Source organism: Tamandua tetradactyla, chromosome 5 (genome assembly GCF_023851605.1).
Source record: "Tamandua tetradactyla isolate mTamTet1 chromosome 5, mTamTet1.pri, whole genome shotgun sequence".
Lineage (NCBI taxonomy): Eukaryota > Metazoa > Chordata > Mammalia > Pilosa > Myrmecophagidae > Tamandua > Tamandua tetradactyla.
This window is the reverse complement of record NC_135331.1, coordinates 30,733,917-30,751,594: the sequence shown is the minus strand read 5'-3', so window position 1 is coordinate 30,751,594 and position 17,678 is coordinate 30,733,917. Positions and strand designations below refer to the sequence as shown.

General features: G+C 46.8%; 1 protein-coding gene across 9 annotated transcripts in view; it reads left to right on the top strand.

Moving 5' to 3' along the window:
* The window catches only part of DEPDC5 (DEP domain containing 5, GATOR1 subcomplex subunit), a 161,840-nt gene extending 149,462 nt beyond the window's left edge, over positions 1 to 12,378 (top strand). For 8 of the 9 annotated variants that reach the window (XM_077160443.1, XM_077160449.1, XM_077160451.1 and 5 more), the window contains 5 exons: positions 1,349 to 1,518; positions 4,326 to 4,497; positions 7,013 to 7,073; positions 10,654 to 10,736; positions 10,924 to 12,377. In XM_077160443.1, the coding sequence (XP_077016558.1) occupies positions 1,349 to 1,518; positions 4,326 to 4,497; positions 7,013 to 7,073; positions 10,654 to 10,736; positions 10,924 to 11,216 (779 nt within the window). In that variant the 3' untranslated portion in view covers positions 11,217 to 12,377. Of the gene's footprint in view, positions 1 to 1,348; positions 1,519 to 4,325; positions 4,498 to 7,012; positions 7,074 to 10,653; positions 10,737 to 10,923 lie in introns of all 9 variants that reach the window. The other variant, XM_077160444.1, reaches the window with a different exon arrangement.
* Positions 12,379 to 17,678: the final 5,300 nt, after the last annotated feature.

The following is a 17,678-nucleotide window of genomic DNA, read 5'->3' as shown; positions in this document are numbered from 1 at the left end:
AAATTCTTGTTGCATGCTCTACATTTTAATATTTTGAAGTGTTACTTCCAGGATTTAATCCCTGAGCTGTGTGTTCCTTAAGTTTTTATCCAGTTAGTGATAAGACAGAATTTTTTGCATGTGAGGAGCCAATAAAAACAAGCAAACCAAAACACGAAGCGCCTTTCACAGTATTCGCTAATTGGCTCTGCCTGGCTAGTGGTCTTCAGGGCCTAGGCCTCCAACCAAAACAGTCAACCCGAGGCAAGTGTAAAGTTCAGGGTTCTCTCGGTTTTATGTGAGACTGTGGGAGGCCTGCTTCTTGACTTGGTCTTGGACTTATTTGTGGCCTTAGGGATTCCCTTGTTTACAGGAATTTAAACGCCCCCTCTGTTCCTTTTGAAATAGACTTACACTCCCTCCTGTGTGCTTATTGTAGGACTTAATGTAGGCATTCCTTTATTCAGGCTGCTTCTACTGAATTGTTTCTTACTCTGCTTTTGCTGTCTGCCTGCTGCTCTTCTGCCTTCAGGTCAAATTCTGGGAAGGTGAGCCTAAGACAGGCCTATACCTGATAGATTGGCAGTGATATACAGGCACCCCAATATGTGCATAGGGGTTACTCTGCTCTGTCTGGAACAGGGCCATGGACCCACAATGGGAGCCTATGCTGGCTTCTTACCATGCCTGGGAGGGGGTAAGTGTCGGACTAGTTAAGGGCACCACACTTAGTTTCTTTTCTTTTTAATATTTTTATTGACCAATCTTTACATAGATATATTCCGTACATGGTGTATAATCAGTGGCTCACAATATCATCACATAGTTGTGTATTCATCACTATGACCATACTTGCCATTTCTTGAGCTACTTTTTCTTGATTTAGCACTTGCCCAGTTACTGCAATGCTTTAACTGGTTTCTGGAGTTTTGAGGAGAATGGTTCTGACAGTTTTTGCTAGTTGTTCAAAGATTCTTTGGGGAGACAGCACCTTGCAGTGTGCTGTGCTACCCTCTTGGTCAACCGGAAATTCAGATCTATTTTTGTAAATAAGGTTTTATTGAAAGACAGCTGAGTCCATTCACTTACTCATTGTCATTGGCTGCTTTCGCTCTAAAGCAGCAGAAAGGTATAATTTTGATAGAGACGGTATGGCCCGCAAAACCTAAAGTATTTACTCTTTGGCCCTTTACAGAAGAAGTTTGACAACCTCTGGATTAGGTGTTTTCCAGGGAACTTCTAGAATCTGCAATTTTCTATTGTGTGACTTTGCAGTGTTGGAGCTTGATACATGATTGTTCATTCTTCCTCCTCATCCCACTCCTCCTTCTCCCTCTCTCTTGGGGGTCCCTCCTATGCACTGACATAGCTGCCACTGTCCCAGAGCAGAGGACTGTGACCCTGGATGTTGATGTGAACAACCGCACAGACCGGCTGGAGTGGTGCAGCTGTTATTACCATGGAAACTTCTCCCTGAACGCGGCTTTTGAGATCAAGCTACACTGGATGGCAGTGACCGCAGCTGTGCTCTTTGAGATGGTGAGAGCCTTTATGCCTTGGGTTCGGTGTCTTTGGCTTACCTTGTGAAGGGGCAAGGTAGATGCTTATTACAATGGATTCACTCCATATCTTCTGTTTTTTTAGTTCAGTTTCGTATTACCTGTCACCTGGACTATTGGAATGCATTCTTTAAAAAAAAAATTAAACCTAGTGTACAATTCAAATAGTCAAGAAGGGTATGGATCTGAATTTCTCAACCTCAGCACTACTGATGTCTGAAGCCAGATAATTTTGTGTTTTGGGTTGCTATCCTATGCATTTATAGGACGTTTAGCAGCATCCCTGACCTTGACCTACTATTTGCCACTAGCATCCCTCCAGCCCAGTCTTGTCTCCAGACATTGCTAGACATTCCTGGGCAGGAGAGAAATTGCCCCCACTTGGCAATCATTGGTTAAGTATGAAAAATAAATCTCCTTCGCACCCTTACCCCAGTCCCATGGGACCTGCATCTAAAAGCAGCCACCACCACCATATGTTCATTGTACTTCCAAAGAGATTCTATTTATATATATGGATATTATTTAAAAAAAAAAAAAAACAACCAGAGATGGTAACATGTGATATATCCTATTTTTGTTGTTTTTTGCCCCTTACCTAATATATCTTTCACATCAGTACAAATAGTTCTGCTTTGTTTTTAATGGCTGCAAAATATCCCATTATTTGATTGTACCGTAATGTATTTAATCACTCTCCTGTTAATGAACATTGCAGCTTTTAACTCAGTGGTTCTTCAACTGTGGGGGCATCTGGTAGGTAGAGGCCGGGATGCTGTTCAGCATCCTCCAGCACACAGGAGAGCCCCCGCCCCGACCCCAAAGAATCGCTGTCCCAGCATGTCAGAAGGGCTGAGATTGAGAAGCCCTGTTTTGGTTGGTCTTCTTACCCGTCCTTCCTCCTTCCAGTCCATCCTGGCTTGTCTCCCTTATCAGGCAAATCCTGTGCTAATAAGCCATCCCTGGTTACCACCCCCATCTGTAGTCCCTGTTTCTCAGCCAGATTGTCAATGTATTTCAAGAGTCCTCCACAAACCATCTTTGCATTCTGCAACTCTTTGTCCACGCACTTTCCCTTCTACCAAAAAGATTATTTTCCTGTGGCCTCCCCTGCATCCCTGCTCCCCTTCCAACCCTGGCCCGGGCACCCCTCACCACACAGCTGAGAGCAGCTGGAAAGTTCAGAGTTTATTCAAAGGTAGGAGATGGCCAAAAAGAAATGAACACAGCACTGACTGGCAACAGATAGTTTTTTGTGTTTTCTTTGGTTTTGTCCAGGGCTATTAGACCCAGTTTTGTCCCACCTAGCATGGTATCCTGGAAAAGAGAGTTGTCAGGGTATCCATCTGTTCAGCCCTCATTCTGCCTCCACAGGGCAGTGGCACCTTTGAGATCCCCAGTCACCCAGGAGAGACTCCCATCAGGGAAACATCTTAAAGATTCAAACCGAAAATGAGGCCTTGCTGCCATCTCCCTCAGCTTGCTCTTCCCCAGCCACTTGGCCCTGGGATAACTGCCCCTTCAAGGCGAAAACTAACCCTCTGACATAGGGTTGAAGAGTTCTTATTTATTTAAATAAAGAATATTTTTCTTAACTAACTCAAAACAACATGAACTTAACATTCATAGAAGCACGCAGCTGCAGTTTGGCAGTGAGACGAGTATTTCCATAGAGGAATTTAACGACTATCTTAAATATATATAAACTTTTCACATCTATTTATGTAAAATCTACTGAAAGTTACAAATCCCTTTATCATTATTTTGATGAAAGTTTTTATATATCTCTAATGTGGGTTAATTGTTATTTTAAGGAAGTATCCAAATTTGTTATATATCAGAATTTACTAGAATAAATATTACATAAATTAAGAGTCACGGGCTAAGATTTAGAAATTATTTTGGCCAAACAGAGATTTTGATTTGTTGTTATTTTATTTAATTTATTTATTTTTGTGGTTATTGTTTTGAATGTTCATTGGAGAAGAGCTAAGAGTGGTCCCCTTCCACTTTTAACGTAATCAGAAAGTTGAGGTATAGGCTCAACCGATTTTTTTGAAACAGTATTTGACATGGATCTCATCTCTATCCCTGAGCCACATGCCTCCACTTATTTATTTGTGTATGTGTGTATATACACACATCTGTTTTTCAGTTTTGTTTTTTACAAAAATCTTAAGACCTAGAACATTGCTGTAGTTCCCTCCATAAATGTTATTGATGGGGAGGCTGTTTTTCTTTCTCGGTCTTCAGGGCCAGACTGTGGTTGGAAATTTCCCATAGGGCAGGTCTCAGGGCTTATCACTTTTGGCCAGAGGCCACTCCAGTCATCTCTTAAGACTACATCATGTTCCTCTTGGCCGACCCAAGTGGGTTGTTTTCCTATGTGATACTTTGGGCTTATTAAATTTTTATGATAAAGGACAAAAATAGAAGGACTTAACCTATATCCGGTGACCTTCCACCAACATTCCATAGAATGAGTAGGCCTTTTACAAGGCAGGAAATAGCTCTCCGTACTCTGTTCATCACATAGGAAAAACTGAAGTTGCAGAAGCTCGGACCACAAAGAGGAGCTGTATTTATCACCTCAGTTTCTCAAGTATTTGTCAAGAGGATAAAACTAAGTTGTTGTTTTTTTCCTGTCCAGGACCAGTTTGGAGCCAGTGAACATTAATAAATGAATGTGTCAATCAATACCCATGCTGCCACGCTCACTCCCTGGGAAGCATTTTCTCTCATTTAAAGAACTCAGCAATGACAGTTTGTTTCTGTACTCTCCACCAGGTCCAAGGCTGGCATCGAAAAGCTACCTCGTGTGGCTTTTTGTTGGTTCCGGTTTTGGAAGGTCCTTTTGCGCTGCCGAGTTACCTGTACGGCGATCCCCTGCGCGCCCAGCTCTTCATCCCACTCAACATCAGCTGCCTGCTCAAGGAGGGCAGCGAGCACCTGTTTGATAGTAAGAGCTCCTCTACTCTAGGGTTTCTGTCTCTCAACCCATAGGACCCCTCCCTACTCCCCACCCAGGACGTCTCTGGGTATCTAATCCATGCAGGCTAGTGGAATGAGAGCCCCTTGAAATGAGAGACCAGAAGAATCTGGGTTTGAATCCTGGTTCTTTACTGACTGGCCAAGTCACCCTGGACAATTTACTTCATGTCTGGGCCTCAAATTCCTTTTATTCCTAAAATGGGAGCAGCTAGAGCTGCCTTGCCAACCTCAAAAAGACCATCGTAAGGCCCAGAGTGGAATGGCAGGTGGTAGGGGGTCTTTGTACACTATACCTCAAGAGTGACTCTGTTGTTCTTTCCACACCCTCCTTCCATGTGCCCAGGCCTGGCTGGTTTAGGCTGCAGGAATTTGAACCTCAAGGAAGGCTTAAATGTTCTGTTCAACGCAAAATAGCCATAAAAGGGGGGCATTGAAAGAAAAACAGGAAGCAGTGTCCTATTGTGCAAAGCTGTGAAATGTCAGCACCTGGAACATGGCTTGTGGCTCGTGCCCTGCATCTCAAGGAAGACAAAAGAGCAGGAGGAGGCTCGGGGAGGACAGCAAGACATAGCCCAGAGTCCATACCTCAGGACAGGAATGTCATTTGGAAAGGAACACACAGGGCCAACCCCAGCCTCCTGCTCATCCCCAAGCCACCAGAACACTGAGGGCAGGCTCAGGACAAATCAAAGACCTACTTTTCTTATCACCAAGTGCTCCTTTGCACGTGATCATAAAAATAACTCCTGAAAAGCTTTCAATGAGTTCACAGAAGATCTTTTTAAAAAAATCAAAAGCCAAAGTTGTTGCTGCTGAGATGTTAAGAATGCTGTAGTTTCTTGGGTATAGAGATTATAAATGTGAAAGAAATAACTTTTGCTATAAGGGAGATACTTTCTTCCTATGCCATTCCATATCTCATGCATTGGTTTCATAGTCAGCAGCAGAGACTGGCCCAAAGGATGAGAAGATCTCGGCAGGTGGGGCAGGCAGATGGGCTTTTCCTGCGACAGGCTGCCCTCAAGGTGCCAGCAGCATTTGTTCCAAACGCCCATTTGTATAATCTTTGTTTACAATTTAGAAGGCGTTTTTGTATGGACACAGTCTTCTAGATAGTTGGGGCCCCAGGTGAGCCCCAAGAGGCTTTACAGGCTATAGGCTCTCTGGTCCTTTACAGTTCACACACAAACACATACACACACTCTCGTGTAACCTCATAGTGCAGCTGGGAGAGGACCATTTGTGCAGTCCTGAAATGACAGATAACTGTGTTTATCTCTGAAAATCCTAAGCCAGGCAGCACCTAATACTGTTCTTCTTAATATGTTGAGGAGGCAGAAAGTTCTCCCCACACACACACACACTCTGTCCAAAGATTCATTTTTGAATTCTCCACCTTCACTGTAACGGCAAGGATTGCTCACAGGGCTGGCACTGGAGGACATGTTTGTGTGAGTGGATGGTTTTCCCTGCCAGTCATAACCCTGTCTTCAGAACTAGTATCTTCTCTCAGTTGCCATGGTTACAGCAGAAGAAAGAGTCCAAGTTTAAATTAATAAGGGCTAGAATCTTCCCCATTGATTTGTTTCTGTGCTGATTCTCTTCCTGTTATCTCCCCCTTCCTATTACAGTGAATTCAGAATCTTAAAAATCTGACAAGAATGTGCTTGTATGTGTGTGTGCTATTTTTGCCAGTTAAAGCCAAAGTCTTCCCCCTTTCCTTCTCCTTTTCCCTCTTTTTGCACTTTCATTACCCAGGAGCTTCAAATCTATCCTAGATAGAATATCCGGACTGTGGAAAGAGGAACAAAGTCACTGCCGGCCCCACTGGTTTTTGGGATGTCCTGTGTCATGCCGTCTCCGCTCTCAGCACCTCATTCCCTAGAGCATGAGGTGGCTTCTTTACCTGCTGTGATGTGGCAGCCTGCCTCAGCCCTCCCACTTCCTAACCCTGCTTTGGTCCTCCACAAAAACTGCACAGAAGGAGCTAGGCTGGGGCACCTGCTCTGCTCTCCTCCTCCAGCGATCACTATTAGAAAAATCATGAGACTTGTAATGCTGCCTTTCTTATAGGGAAACGAAAGAATTGTAATTTTTAAAAATTGTTTTTTTAAGCCTTCGAAGCAGAAAACATGCATTTGAAGTTTATCTTCTGTTTATGCTTTAATATCATGCTCCTTTCAGCTTTTGGCCTAGGAATTCATCAGAATGAGTCGTAAATTGAGTTCTGGTACCTCCCACTAGTAGCTGAGGACTGGTTCATCATCTTTTTAGACCCGAATACAGCTTGGGGAAAGGGATGGTATAAACTCAGAGGTGTCGCTTTCATCAACCCTCAGGATGGAGGCTGGTCTCTGTAAAGCAGAAACACAGGCTCAAGGGGGAAGGAACTACCAAGCACAGTGAAGGGCCCGGAAGAGCAGACCCTTGAGAGCTAGGAGCCTCTTGACCACACCTCAGCACTTACTCTTTTTCCCTTTCAGGCTTTGAACCGGAAACGTACTGGGATCGAATGCACCTTTTCCAGGAAGCCATTGCACACAGGTGCGTCCCTGAGCCAACGAAAATAGTAGGAAGGTGCCAGGGTTTACGCTGGAATAGCAGCTACCAAAGTGAAACCCAGTTAGTTTAATTTCTGGGAAAAAGGACCTCTTCTAGTGGTGAGAAGTTCACAGCTTATCTCTGACAGGACTCTGCTTTGTTTTTGAAGATGAGCATTACCTGTCCATTTTTGTTTTTTTTTTAACCTTTTTTACCATAAAATATAAGATATATACAAAAAAGCAATACATTTCAGAGTACATTTTAACAAGTAGTTATAGAACAGATTTCAAAATCTGATATGGGTTACAGTTCCACAATTTCAGTTTTTTCCTTCTAGCTATTCTAAGACACTGGAGGTTAAAAAGAAATATCAATATTCAATAGTCATATTCATTTGTTAAATCCTAACTTCTCTGTTACAACTCCTCCTTGTCTTCTGATCCTTCTTCCAATCACGAGGGATATTTGGGTTATGCCCATTCTAACTTTTTTCATGTTGAAAAGGGGTGTCGACACTATGGGATAGGGGAGTAGAACTGGTTGATGTTCTTGGAGAGAATGGCACTCTGGGTTTCAGGACTTATCTGGCCTAGAAACCATCTGAAGGTTTTAAGTTTCTGAAAAGTAAACTTAGTGTGTGCAACTTTTGTAGACTCTCAGATAGAGCCCTGGGTGTTCTTTAGGGTAAATAGTAATGATGTTGCTCAGGGTTTGGCATCTAGCTGAAGCTTGCATAAGAGTAGCCTCCAGAATAGCCTCTTGACTCCATTTAAACTCTCTTAGCCACTGATACCTTATCTTTTTCCATTTCTTCTTGTAGCTGTTGTTTTTTAGATCTTATTATCTTTTTCCATAGAGCTCTGTCCTTAGCCTCCAGAGCCAAGCTATCCAGGAGATGGCAGGAAATAAAAAGTTAGAAGATTTGTCAAGATACCCTTGACACATTTTTAAAAGACAGTGAGTGGTAAAGAATAAATTAAAAAAAAAAAAGTAATAGATGAATCAATAGATGTTTATTGACTACCTGATACATGCACCAGGGAGAGCTTTTCCTAGGCTTAGCTGCCTACCCTTCAGACCTGTCTCTAAAACATTACCAACTCAGTATCTAACTGATAATTTATCTTAATCATAATAGAAACAAAGCCTCTTTATATGCTTCAGGAATCCTCTTGCCACACCTTCAGTATCATATCTTCCCCTTATTCAGGCATGTTTAGCCATTCCCACCCCCACTGTGCACCCCCTGTGTGCACACGTGCGTGCACACACACACACACACACCCCTAAAGGATGAAGTCTAGACTCTTTAGTTTTGCCTCACCCAATTCCAGGCCCAGCTTACCTTATATAGACCTAGCTCAGATGCCCAGATACTTAGTAAGGCCTTGTGGAAGGAATGAAACAGCAGCTAATTTCTTCCTTCCAGCAGGAGGGGATACAAATTTAGGGCAGAAAGTCTTGAGGTGCAGTGGGCAGTGGGAGAGAGCATCGGTGTAGGATGCAGGCAGGCCTGGTTCAAGCTCCTGCCTCTATCAAGCTCTGGCTGAGGAAATGTAAGCAAGTCCTGGGACTGCTTAGCTATCATTTGCTCATAGCAGTATGGGGATTAGAATAACCCCATCTTCCTGGGGTGGTTGGAGGATTTGCTGATGTTCCTGGCACCAGTCTAGTCATTGTAATTTTTGATACCCCAGCTAATTGATCAGTCTGTTGTCAGGCCTAGCCCAGCCAGCCTGATACATTGCTGGGCAGTCGTCAGACTTTTGCTGGCTGTATATATAACTTGGGACATAACCACTGTTTGTTAAATCTTCTGCTTTTTCCTTCACAGCCTCCTCCTTCTGAATCCCCCTTAGTCCAGATCCTCGTGTCTTCTCTAAACCATTGCCATTTCCTCCTCTCCAGCCTGCTTTTCGCTTTGCAGCTTCCTTTCCTTGTCTTCTGCTCAGTCCTCCAACATCACATACCCTTCTAGTCTCTTCTCGCCTAAACCCCCTTCCCACTTTCCACCTAAACCCCCTCCCACCCCAATACTTACACCTCTTCCCACCCCCACTCCTAAATCCCCCTTCCATCTTCCACACCTGTCAGTCTTTCTCTACCATATATTCCAGGCCCTTCCATTCTGGATTCCTCTTTCCCTTTCTTCCAAGACACTCTGTCCATCTATTACACTGATATGGGGGCCCTGCAGGACAGGTATATGCATTTTTCTCTCTTTTTTTTTTTCCTTTCCACAGTGCCTAACGATGCACCTTGGCCAGAATAGTTGTCTGTAGGTAGCTTTGGACTAGAGTGGAGCTCTCATGTGTTCCTGTATTGAAATACTAGTCCACCCGTAACGTCTAGCCCAGGAAGAATGAGAAAAGTACCTGGCCCCCCGGGGCACAAGCTCCCCAGTGCTCACTCGTGATCCAGGCTTGCATGTTTCCTGGATGGACAGTGAAGGACGACCAGGGACTGCGTGGTTAAGTTATCTTTCTAGATGACTTAAGGACAAAATGAGGCAAGAATATTTCTGTCCCAGACCACCTCAGGTCAGGTTTGGTCAATGCTGAGTAAATAAGTAGCTTTGCATGGAAAATAGAGAGGAAATAAAAGCAAAATGCAGGGCCCTTTCTACATGCGTGAGGACTCAGCCTATATACCAGGGATCTTGCCACACCTGTTAGCCCAACCATTTAATTTGCATATTTGGCTTCATGTGTTCTTCGGTAAATAATTACCAAATGCCAGTGTAAAGCAGGCAGCTCATATGGTAAATAAGACATAGCATCTCCCTGAGGAGCTCAGTCCAGGAAAAGAGACAGGCATCTTACTTCCTTTATTTCTGCCAACATCACTGCCTTTTATTACATAAACCCCTCAGACTCAAGAGTGCAGGTGCCACATCTGTTAACATGTCCTAAAGAGCACTTGGGTAGAACTGTACTGAATATGCTTTATGGAAATAGAAAACCAGGAATAGAACAAGCCATAGTGGAAAATGGCTTCTCCTGCCTATTCTCAGAATACTGTGAAGCAGAGAGCCCTAGGCTGGTAATCCACACCTTTAAGGAAACCTTCCAATTAAGGTATTTCATTCCATTTCAATCCAAAACATTTACCGAGTACCTGAACAGTGAAGAAAGGAAGAGAAGTGTGGCCAAGGCAAATCCCTCCAGGAATCAATAATCCCAAGCATGTGGGTGGGTATGCAGCCAATCAAGACAGGATGTAGATTCCAGCAAAAGTCAGAGTGAAGGTACTAATGGGGCAAGGGGAGAGTGCATGGCAGAGGGAGCGTGTGTCCAAGAGGAGGTAAAGGCCAGCTGGGGAGATGAGCAGCAGGTAAGAGGCATTCCCTCCAACGATGGACCATGAGGAGGAAAAGAGGAGGGCTGGTGAGCCGTATTGAGGAAAGGTCAGGAAATGGTGAGGACAGCATAAAGCAGCCTTTGAATGTCCCATCTTGAAAGATCTTTCCAGATCTCTTTACCTCAGGCCATCAGAAGAAGAGTCCTAATAGCCACACTCTCCCCTCACCCCTGTGGCTGAGAAGGCCCTGAAATGGTGTGTTTTCTTGTCCTTTCTTTAGGTTTGGGTTTGTACAAGATAAATATTCCGCCTCTGCTTTCAACTTTCCTGCTGAGAACAAGCCTCAGTATATCCATGTAACAGGTGAGGAGCTACGGGCAACAGGTAGGAGGATGGACCCCTGGGGTACGTGTGTGAGCCCTAGGTGGGGCTGGCCCCGTTCACAGGCTTGCCTTCCCTGGGCCCCAGCCTGTAGCAGCAGAACCACTGTAGCTGCCTTGAGGCACCTGGGCTGGCAGCTGCAACATCGTTCCTCCGCCTGTCTCTGCAGGGACAGTATTTCTGCAGCTGCCCTACTCCAAACGCAAATTCTCCGGGCAGCAGCGACGGCGGCGGAACTCCACCAGCTCCACCAACCAGAACATGTTCTGTGAGGAGCGGGTTGGCTATAACTGGGCCTACAACACCATGCTGACCAAGACCTGGCGCTCCAGTGCCACAGGGGACGAGAAGTTTGCCGATCGGCTGCTGAAGGACTTCACGGACTTCTGCATCAACCGAGACAACCGGCTGGTCATGTTCTGGATGAGTTGCCTGGAAAAGATGCATGCCAGTGCCCCGTGAAGCCAGACTGCCCAAGTGGTAGAAGATGGGCACCTGCTGTTGTGCCAGGCTGGGGGCCAGGGTTTGGGGGTGGAGGCTGCAGAGGATCCTGGGTCTGCTATTGATATTCCACAGGATCCAGTTAGGCTCTTAGTCAGGTCCCAGATTCTTACTGATAATGAGCAGGGGCCATTGCTTTTTTTTGGTCCCCCTGCAAGTATTTTTCCACTTGAGCAGAAAGACTGGTTGCAGCTATTGCCACCACCACTACCCAAATCCGGCCATCGCACTGAGAACAGGTGGGAGGCAGGATTGTCCATGGGAGGGCTGCAGTGGCTGGGGAGCAGGGGCCGGCAGCCACCGAGAACGTCCTTGGAGGGGGCAGTTCCTGTCAGCGTCCTTTCCCTCTACCATCTGTGGGACATTCAGAGCAGAATCTCCCGCCTCCAGCCCAGAAGTGTGCAGAGGTGTAAGATAATTTTGTGAAATAATGTACCATAGGCTCACACCAACTGTATATACTTGTAAATATCAGGATAGGAATAAAGCTCCACGTGCTGCAGCCTCTTTGTCCCCAGGCTGGTTCTGACGGCAGCAGTCACTGGGCCATCATCCTCAAAGAACTAGTCACAGATGGCAAGGAACACTTTAGAATTTACTGGTTTGGAGAGTCTGGCTGTGAATTTACTGAAAGATTTCTTTTCTCAGGTCCTTGAGCAGGGGTAAGGATAATTTTGGTCAGGACTGATGAGCAGATAGCGCTACCTAGCAGATAATTGCAGAGTCATGCTATCAGCTGTGAACCTTGCTAATGGGAGAGCCCAGCCCTGGGGTGCAGCTGTCGAAGCATTCTGAGAAAAAATCTGTTGAATGTGTCCTAGGTTTGGGTCCCACCGCTTAACAGGATAAGACTCAGCATGGTGCCTTGACCCCAGCAGCCTGTCCCTAAGCTCCCAGGGTGGGTGGAGTTGCAGGCCAGAGCGAGGACCTGGCCACTACCTCCACATCTTCCTCCTCCATCTCTCACAGCCCTGTGGTCTACTTCTTTCCAGCCCTCTGTTGCCACTCTCAGCCCTCCATCATCTTTTTCTTGTGTTGTTGGACTACCCCTGAACATGTCTCTCCACTTTCACTCCAGCCCATTCTCCCCTTGGCAGCCAGCGGAGTCTTTTTTTTGGGGGGGGCGGGGGGGAGTACATGGTCCAGGAATCAAACCCGGGTCTCTGACCTGGCAAGCGAGACCTCTGCCTGCTGAGCCACCGTGGCCCCTGGCAGTCATTTTAAAAACCAATCCGGAGGGTGCAAGGATAGTTCAGTGGTAGAATTCTCACCTGCCATGTGAGAGAACCGGGTTCAATTCCCGGTCCATGCACTCCCCAAAAAACAAACCAACAAGCAAAAATCCAACCAACCAAATAAAAATTTAACAAATGGTGCAGCAATAACAGGATACTCGCATGGAAAAATAATGAAATGTGACCCCGCCGTATAGCAAACAAAAACCAATCCGATGTGCCCACCATTTAGAATTCCATAGGGACCTGAACTTCAACAGTCTTAGGCACGGGCCACGCTGCCCTGTGTGACCTAGTCCCTCGCTGCTTCTCCAGCCTTCCTGGCCCTGATGCAGGCCCTTGAACACTGCAGACGTGTTCCCTGCTCAGATCCTTTGCACACGCCATTCTGTCTGTCTAGAACACTCTTCCTCTTTGCCCACTCTGCCTCATTAACTCCTGGTCATTGTCCATCGGCTCTTGTCTCAAATGTCACTTCAGAGAAGCAGAGTAAGAGCCCTATTGATCATTCCAGAGAAACTCAAATTCCCCCAACCTAACAGTCAGCACATTTGTGGTCTGATATGGCAGAATCTTGCCTGTTTGGGTTCATCTTTCTGTTCCTACGCATGCGGCATAATAGTGGATGCTAGAGAAATGGTTGGCAGCTGAATGTGTGAAGGACTGAATGCCCTCTGGCCTAGGGACTGGGTGTTGTGCCTGAATCCCCACCTCACTAGCTGGGCTTCCAAAGTGTTAAAGGAGCCATTTCCCCATCTAAAAAAAGTAGCTATTGATGCTACATCTAGAGATTTTGAGAGAACAGGTGTGTTGGTTTGTATGTGAGACTGTACCGTGTTATTCCTCCTGGCACAAGGCAGTCCCGCAATAAAAATCAATTTTCTTTCCCTTTTTCACCTCGCCTTCCCTTAGACAACTCATTGCTTCTCTCTGAGCTTCAGTTTCCTCACCTATAAAATAGGAAGCTGTCTCCCAGGGGGTTGCGAGATCATAAGAGTGATGTATATGAAAGGACTTATTAAAGAGAAAGCAGGAAACACATGGAGGCTGCTCTCAGTTTCGGAAGAAGAGGTGTCACCATGCTTCCTGATCCAGCCTCCTGAGTAATCGTGCTGGCTACAGCTGCCACTGGTCTGTCCAGAGCATACGAATGCTTCTTTGTGATCCTCAGTATCCTGGACCAGCAGTTGCCCTGCTTTCTGCCACTCCTCCAAAAATAATTGGCAGAAGGAGGCCTGGAGAGCAATTTGGTAGTAGGTAGGGCAGCTGACAAGTTAGAATGCAGGTTCCACCCTATAGAGCTGGACTCAAAACATACATACCCATGTGCCTCAGTGCTCCTCCCACTGTCGTTCTCTTCTCTGAGCAGCACCCCTCCTGTCATTCTCTCTGAGCAGCACCTCCTTCCATCCAAGTGTCCAAGCAGAAATCCAGGAGTTGAACTCAACTCAATGCCTCCTCTTCCTCCTCCATCATCATCTGGGAGTTGAACTCAATGCCACCTGCTCCTCCATTGTCATCCAGTCCTCTCACCCATTTCTCCTCCCTATCCCTCAGGTCCTCAAACCCACCCACCTTCCTCCATTCCCACCGCCCTGGGTGCCGGGCCTGGCCCTCCAGGCGTGTGTGGAAGCTGTGTGCCTATAGATCAGAAGCCTGCCCAAGAGCAGCAATGGGAATCAACCATCCCTTGGTATAGAGAGAAAGACCATAGGCTTGGATCAGGAGGGCCTGGGTTTAAATATTGGTCCTGTCTTTTTTTTTTTTTTTTTTTTTTTGCATGGGCAGGCACCAGGAATTGAACCTGGGTCTCCAGCGTGGCAGACAAGAACTCTACCACTGAGCCACCATCACACTGCCTAGTCCTTCCACTGAGCCACTGTCACATTGCCTGGTCCTGCCATTTTTTTTTTTTTTTTTAGCTGTGAGAACAAGGGATAATTTGTCTTGAGCCTGTTTCCTCACCTGTTAAATAGAGATGATGCAGCCTCACCACCCCCATCCCACCCCCTACCTCCACATCGCTCTTCTTCTGTGTTTGTGATGCCATAATTATCTATTGACCCATTTTGACTCAGGAGGCTGGGAATTTCCCATGGGCAGGCACCAGCTATCTACTTCCTACCCATGCCTCTGACACACACTGCAGTCCACGGGAGTCAATGAGCAAGTCGGTGAGGTCGAGGGCACCAGCAGGTCCAGGTTGCGAGGCTCCTGTTGAGAAGCAAAGCCCTTAAACCTCAGACTTATGCCTGATGTGTCTTAGGTCAGCTCGGAGTGGGTAAAGATGAGGGTGTTCAAGTGAAGAGACAAGAGCCTATGAGCCAAAGGAAGTCTTGGTGATCTGGTCCAACCCCGTTTCCCCCAGGTGAGGACTCGGCCTCTGGCTCCCAGGTCAGTGCTTTCTAGGCATCTGGTTGCAGTAGGTAGCAGAATGGACAGGACAGCAGGCTCAGGTAGCAGTGCCTGAATTCAGATTCCAGCAGGGCGCCTTGCCAGCCACATGAGCCCGAGTAATACAGCATACCTCTTGGCCTCGGTTTTCTCATCCGTAAAAGGAGAAGATGATACTGCCTCAGGGTGCTTAGCACAGTACATGGAGCACAGAAATGCCTTCGTACAAATGATCTATTACAGTGGACATTGTATTATTGACTGCAGACTCCTTACAACCCAGAAGTTTAGGAAAGGGGGTGACTGCAGAGGGCCAGGGTGGACAGGATAGTATTTAAAGAGCAAGTAGGACTGGCCTTGTAGGATGGGTAGGAGTCAGGCTGGTCCCCACTTGACCTGGGAGGCTCTACCCCTTGAACCTGCTCTGTGGCTGCTGTGGTTCTGGTTTACTTGATCCCAACAGCCTCTGCTGGGAGATTTTCTGTCAGCGGAGATGTCACATAACCAAGAGCAAGGAGGAAGGACCTCCTGACACACTGAGGTGGCTGCCTGCTTCCTGCCCATGGTGACCAGGGTTGTGGGCCAAGGCCACACAGCTCTAATGACATCTCTCAGTCTCAGGGCTGTGCTCAGGGAGCAATCTGGGAGGGGTGGAGCCGGGGTAGGGAACACATGGGGTTAGGGATGCAGGAAAAGAAATGTCCCCTCACCAAGAGAACTGGAAATGAGCCAAAAGTGCTTCAGAGCAGAGAAAGTAGCTGTCTCAGTCTCCTGTCCATGGCTCCCAAATGGTCCTGTGCACCAGAGCTAACTTAAAATGCAGGTACTAGGGCCTCCCTTCCAGAGATCCTGATTCATTAGGTCTGGGGCTCTTCATCGTAAACAACCACTCCGAGTGAGTCTGCCACCAGTGCTCCGTTTGAAAGATACTGCCCCAGATTTTCTCTGAGCATATTCACTCTTACTTTGCACACAGTTCTATCCTGCCTGGAAATCTGATTCTCCAACCAAAGCAGATTAGAAGCTACTCACTAGAAGGCAGCAGAGTAGAGGCAGAGAGCTTGAGAGCAGGGCCAAACAGTAACTCTCAGCCTGATGGTAATGGGGAGACTGGAGAACTGCAGAAGACTCCAAAACCACAGGACCCTCAAGACCTGCCAACACCGTGCAGGATAGGCATGGAAGCCTGGGTCCCATTTGTAGAAAGAGACCCATCAGAATCTTTAAAATGGAAACTAGACATTATAAGGAAGGAAATCTGTGAGTCCTTATTGAAGTGGACAGGAAATAGTGGGAGAAAAGCTAAATAGAAACCAAGTTACAAGCTTCTTCAGTTACAAAGAAAACTTCATACACGTGGGATAATAGTGGCTGCTCCATTTATTGGGCGTTTTCTGTGTTCTGGGCCCGGTATACCTACTTTATATGCCTCTTCATCATGCAATATTGTCAATAGCCATCATGCTAGGTCCCAGAGGGGGAATCCAAGACCACACAGCTAACAGCAGGGCTGGGCATGAGGTCTGTGGGACCCCAGAGCTCAGCTGCTGGCCACCGTGCTGTCTACCCCACCTCCTGATGCTGCTAGGTCAGTGAGGGACCCGCTGCTCCACCCTGGGCCCCGACTGGGGGTATCTCTCCATTCCTTTCTGGCAGACTGTGATACATGTGTGGTTCAGCCCTGCTGGGATGCAGACAATATGTTTAACATGTGGATGCAGCTCCACATGTAGGCTCCCTGGTAGAGAGGGTGATGACTTAGCCCAGGGGCCACAGAGAACTAGTGGCCGGGTCATGGCTGGAACCCACTCATCTGAGCCCAGCCAGCAGCCTTTCCTTCTCCCACAGAAACTGTCACCAGGACCTAACATGCCCAGACTCTGTCTGACAGGTGCTCCAGGGCAATTCCCTGGCTTCAGCCTACACGTGCTCCAGGGCAGCTCCCATGCCACACGCTTGGCCTAAACCTAGCCTGGAATGTGGGAGTCGTGGGGGCAGAGCAGTTGCCTCCATCTGCTTCACTGGCTGTAGCAGGAGATTCACCTGTTGCCCCCATGAATCAACAAATGGTTTTTCCAAGAAGAAAATCTCTTCCCCCGTGGGGGCAAGGGAAGATGAAGAGTAGCTATGCAATCTCTGGCAACCCCCTTTCCCTCTGAACCCTGGCATTTTTCCATCTGACTCATCCAGCAGTGAGTGGTCTGGGAGAAACCTTAGGACCCTAAGATTTCACAGACCAATGAGGAAGCTGAGGCTGAAGGAGCCTGAATCCCTTTAGGTCCGTCAGCTCATGGCAGTCATGACTGAAGTTGAATCTCTAACCTCTACTTTGTGCACGTTTGAATTGTACCAGATTGCTTATCCAGGCTCAGTTTTGCCTCTTTAATCCTCAAATGTCTCCTGAAAGGCAGAAAATTTTATGTTTCACTTTCCACATGCCTTTGAATGTTCATTCAACACTAGCAGCAAACATTCTGAGTCCTTCTGGATCCCGACAGGCTAAGAACATGATCAGATACTGGGGTGTCTGGGGAAAGGGGTTCCCTTACAAGATGAAATTTCCTGCCTCTCCTCAAGCTGTATGTCCTCAGAAAAGACAGACAGACTTGAAGATGATAGGGATTCTGCCAAAGGCAAACCCTCAAGACTTGTCCTGACCCTATCATAAAACAAATAAATTAAACAAATACCCCAACCCCTTGTCTAGGCTCCTGGATAGTGCTGGAAGAGAGCTAGGAGCTAGCCAGGGATTCCCAACTGAGAGTACTTCTTGCCCCCCACCTCCACCCCAGGA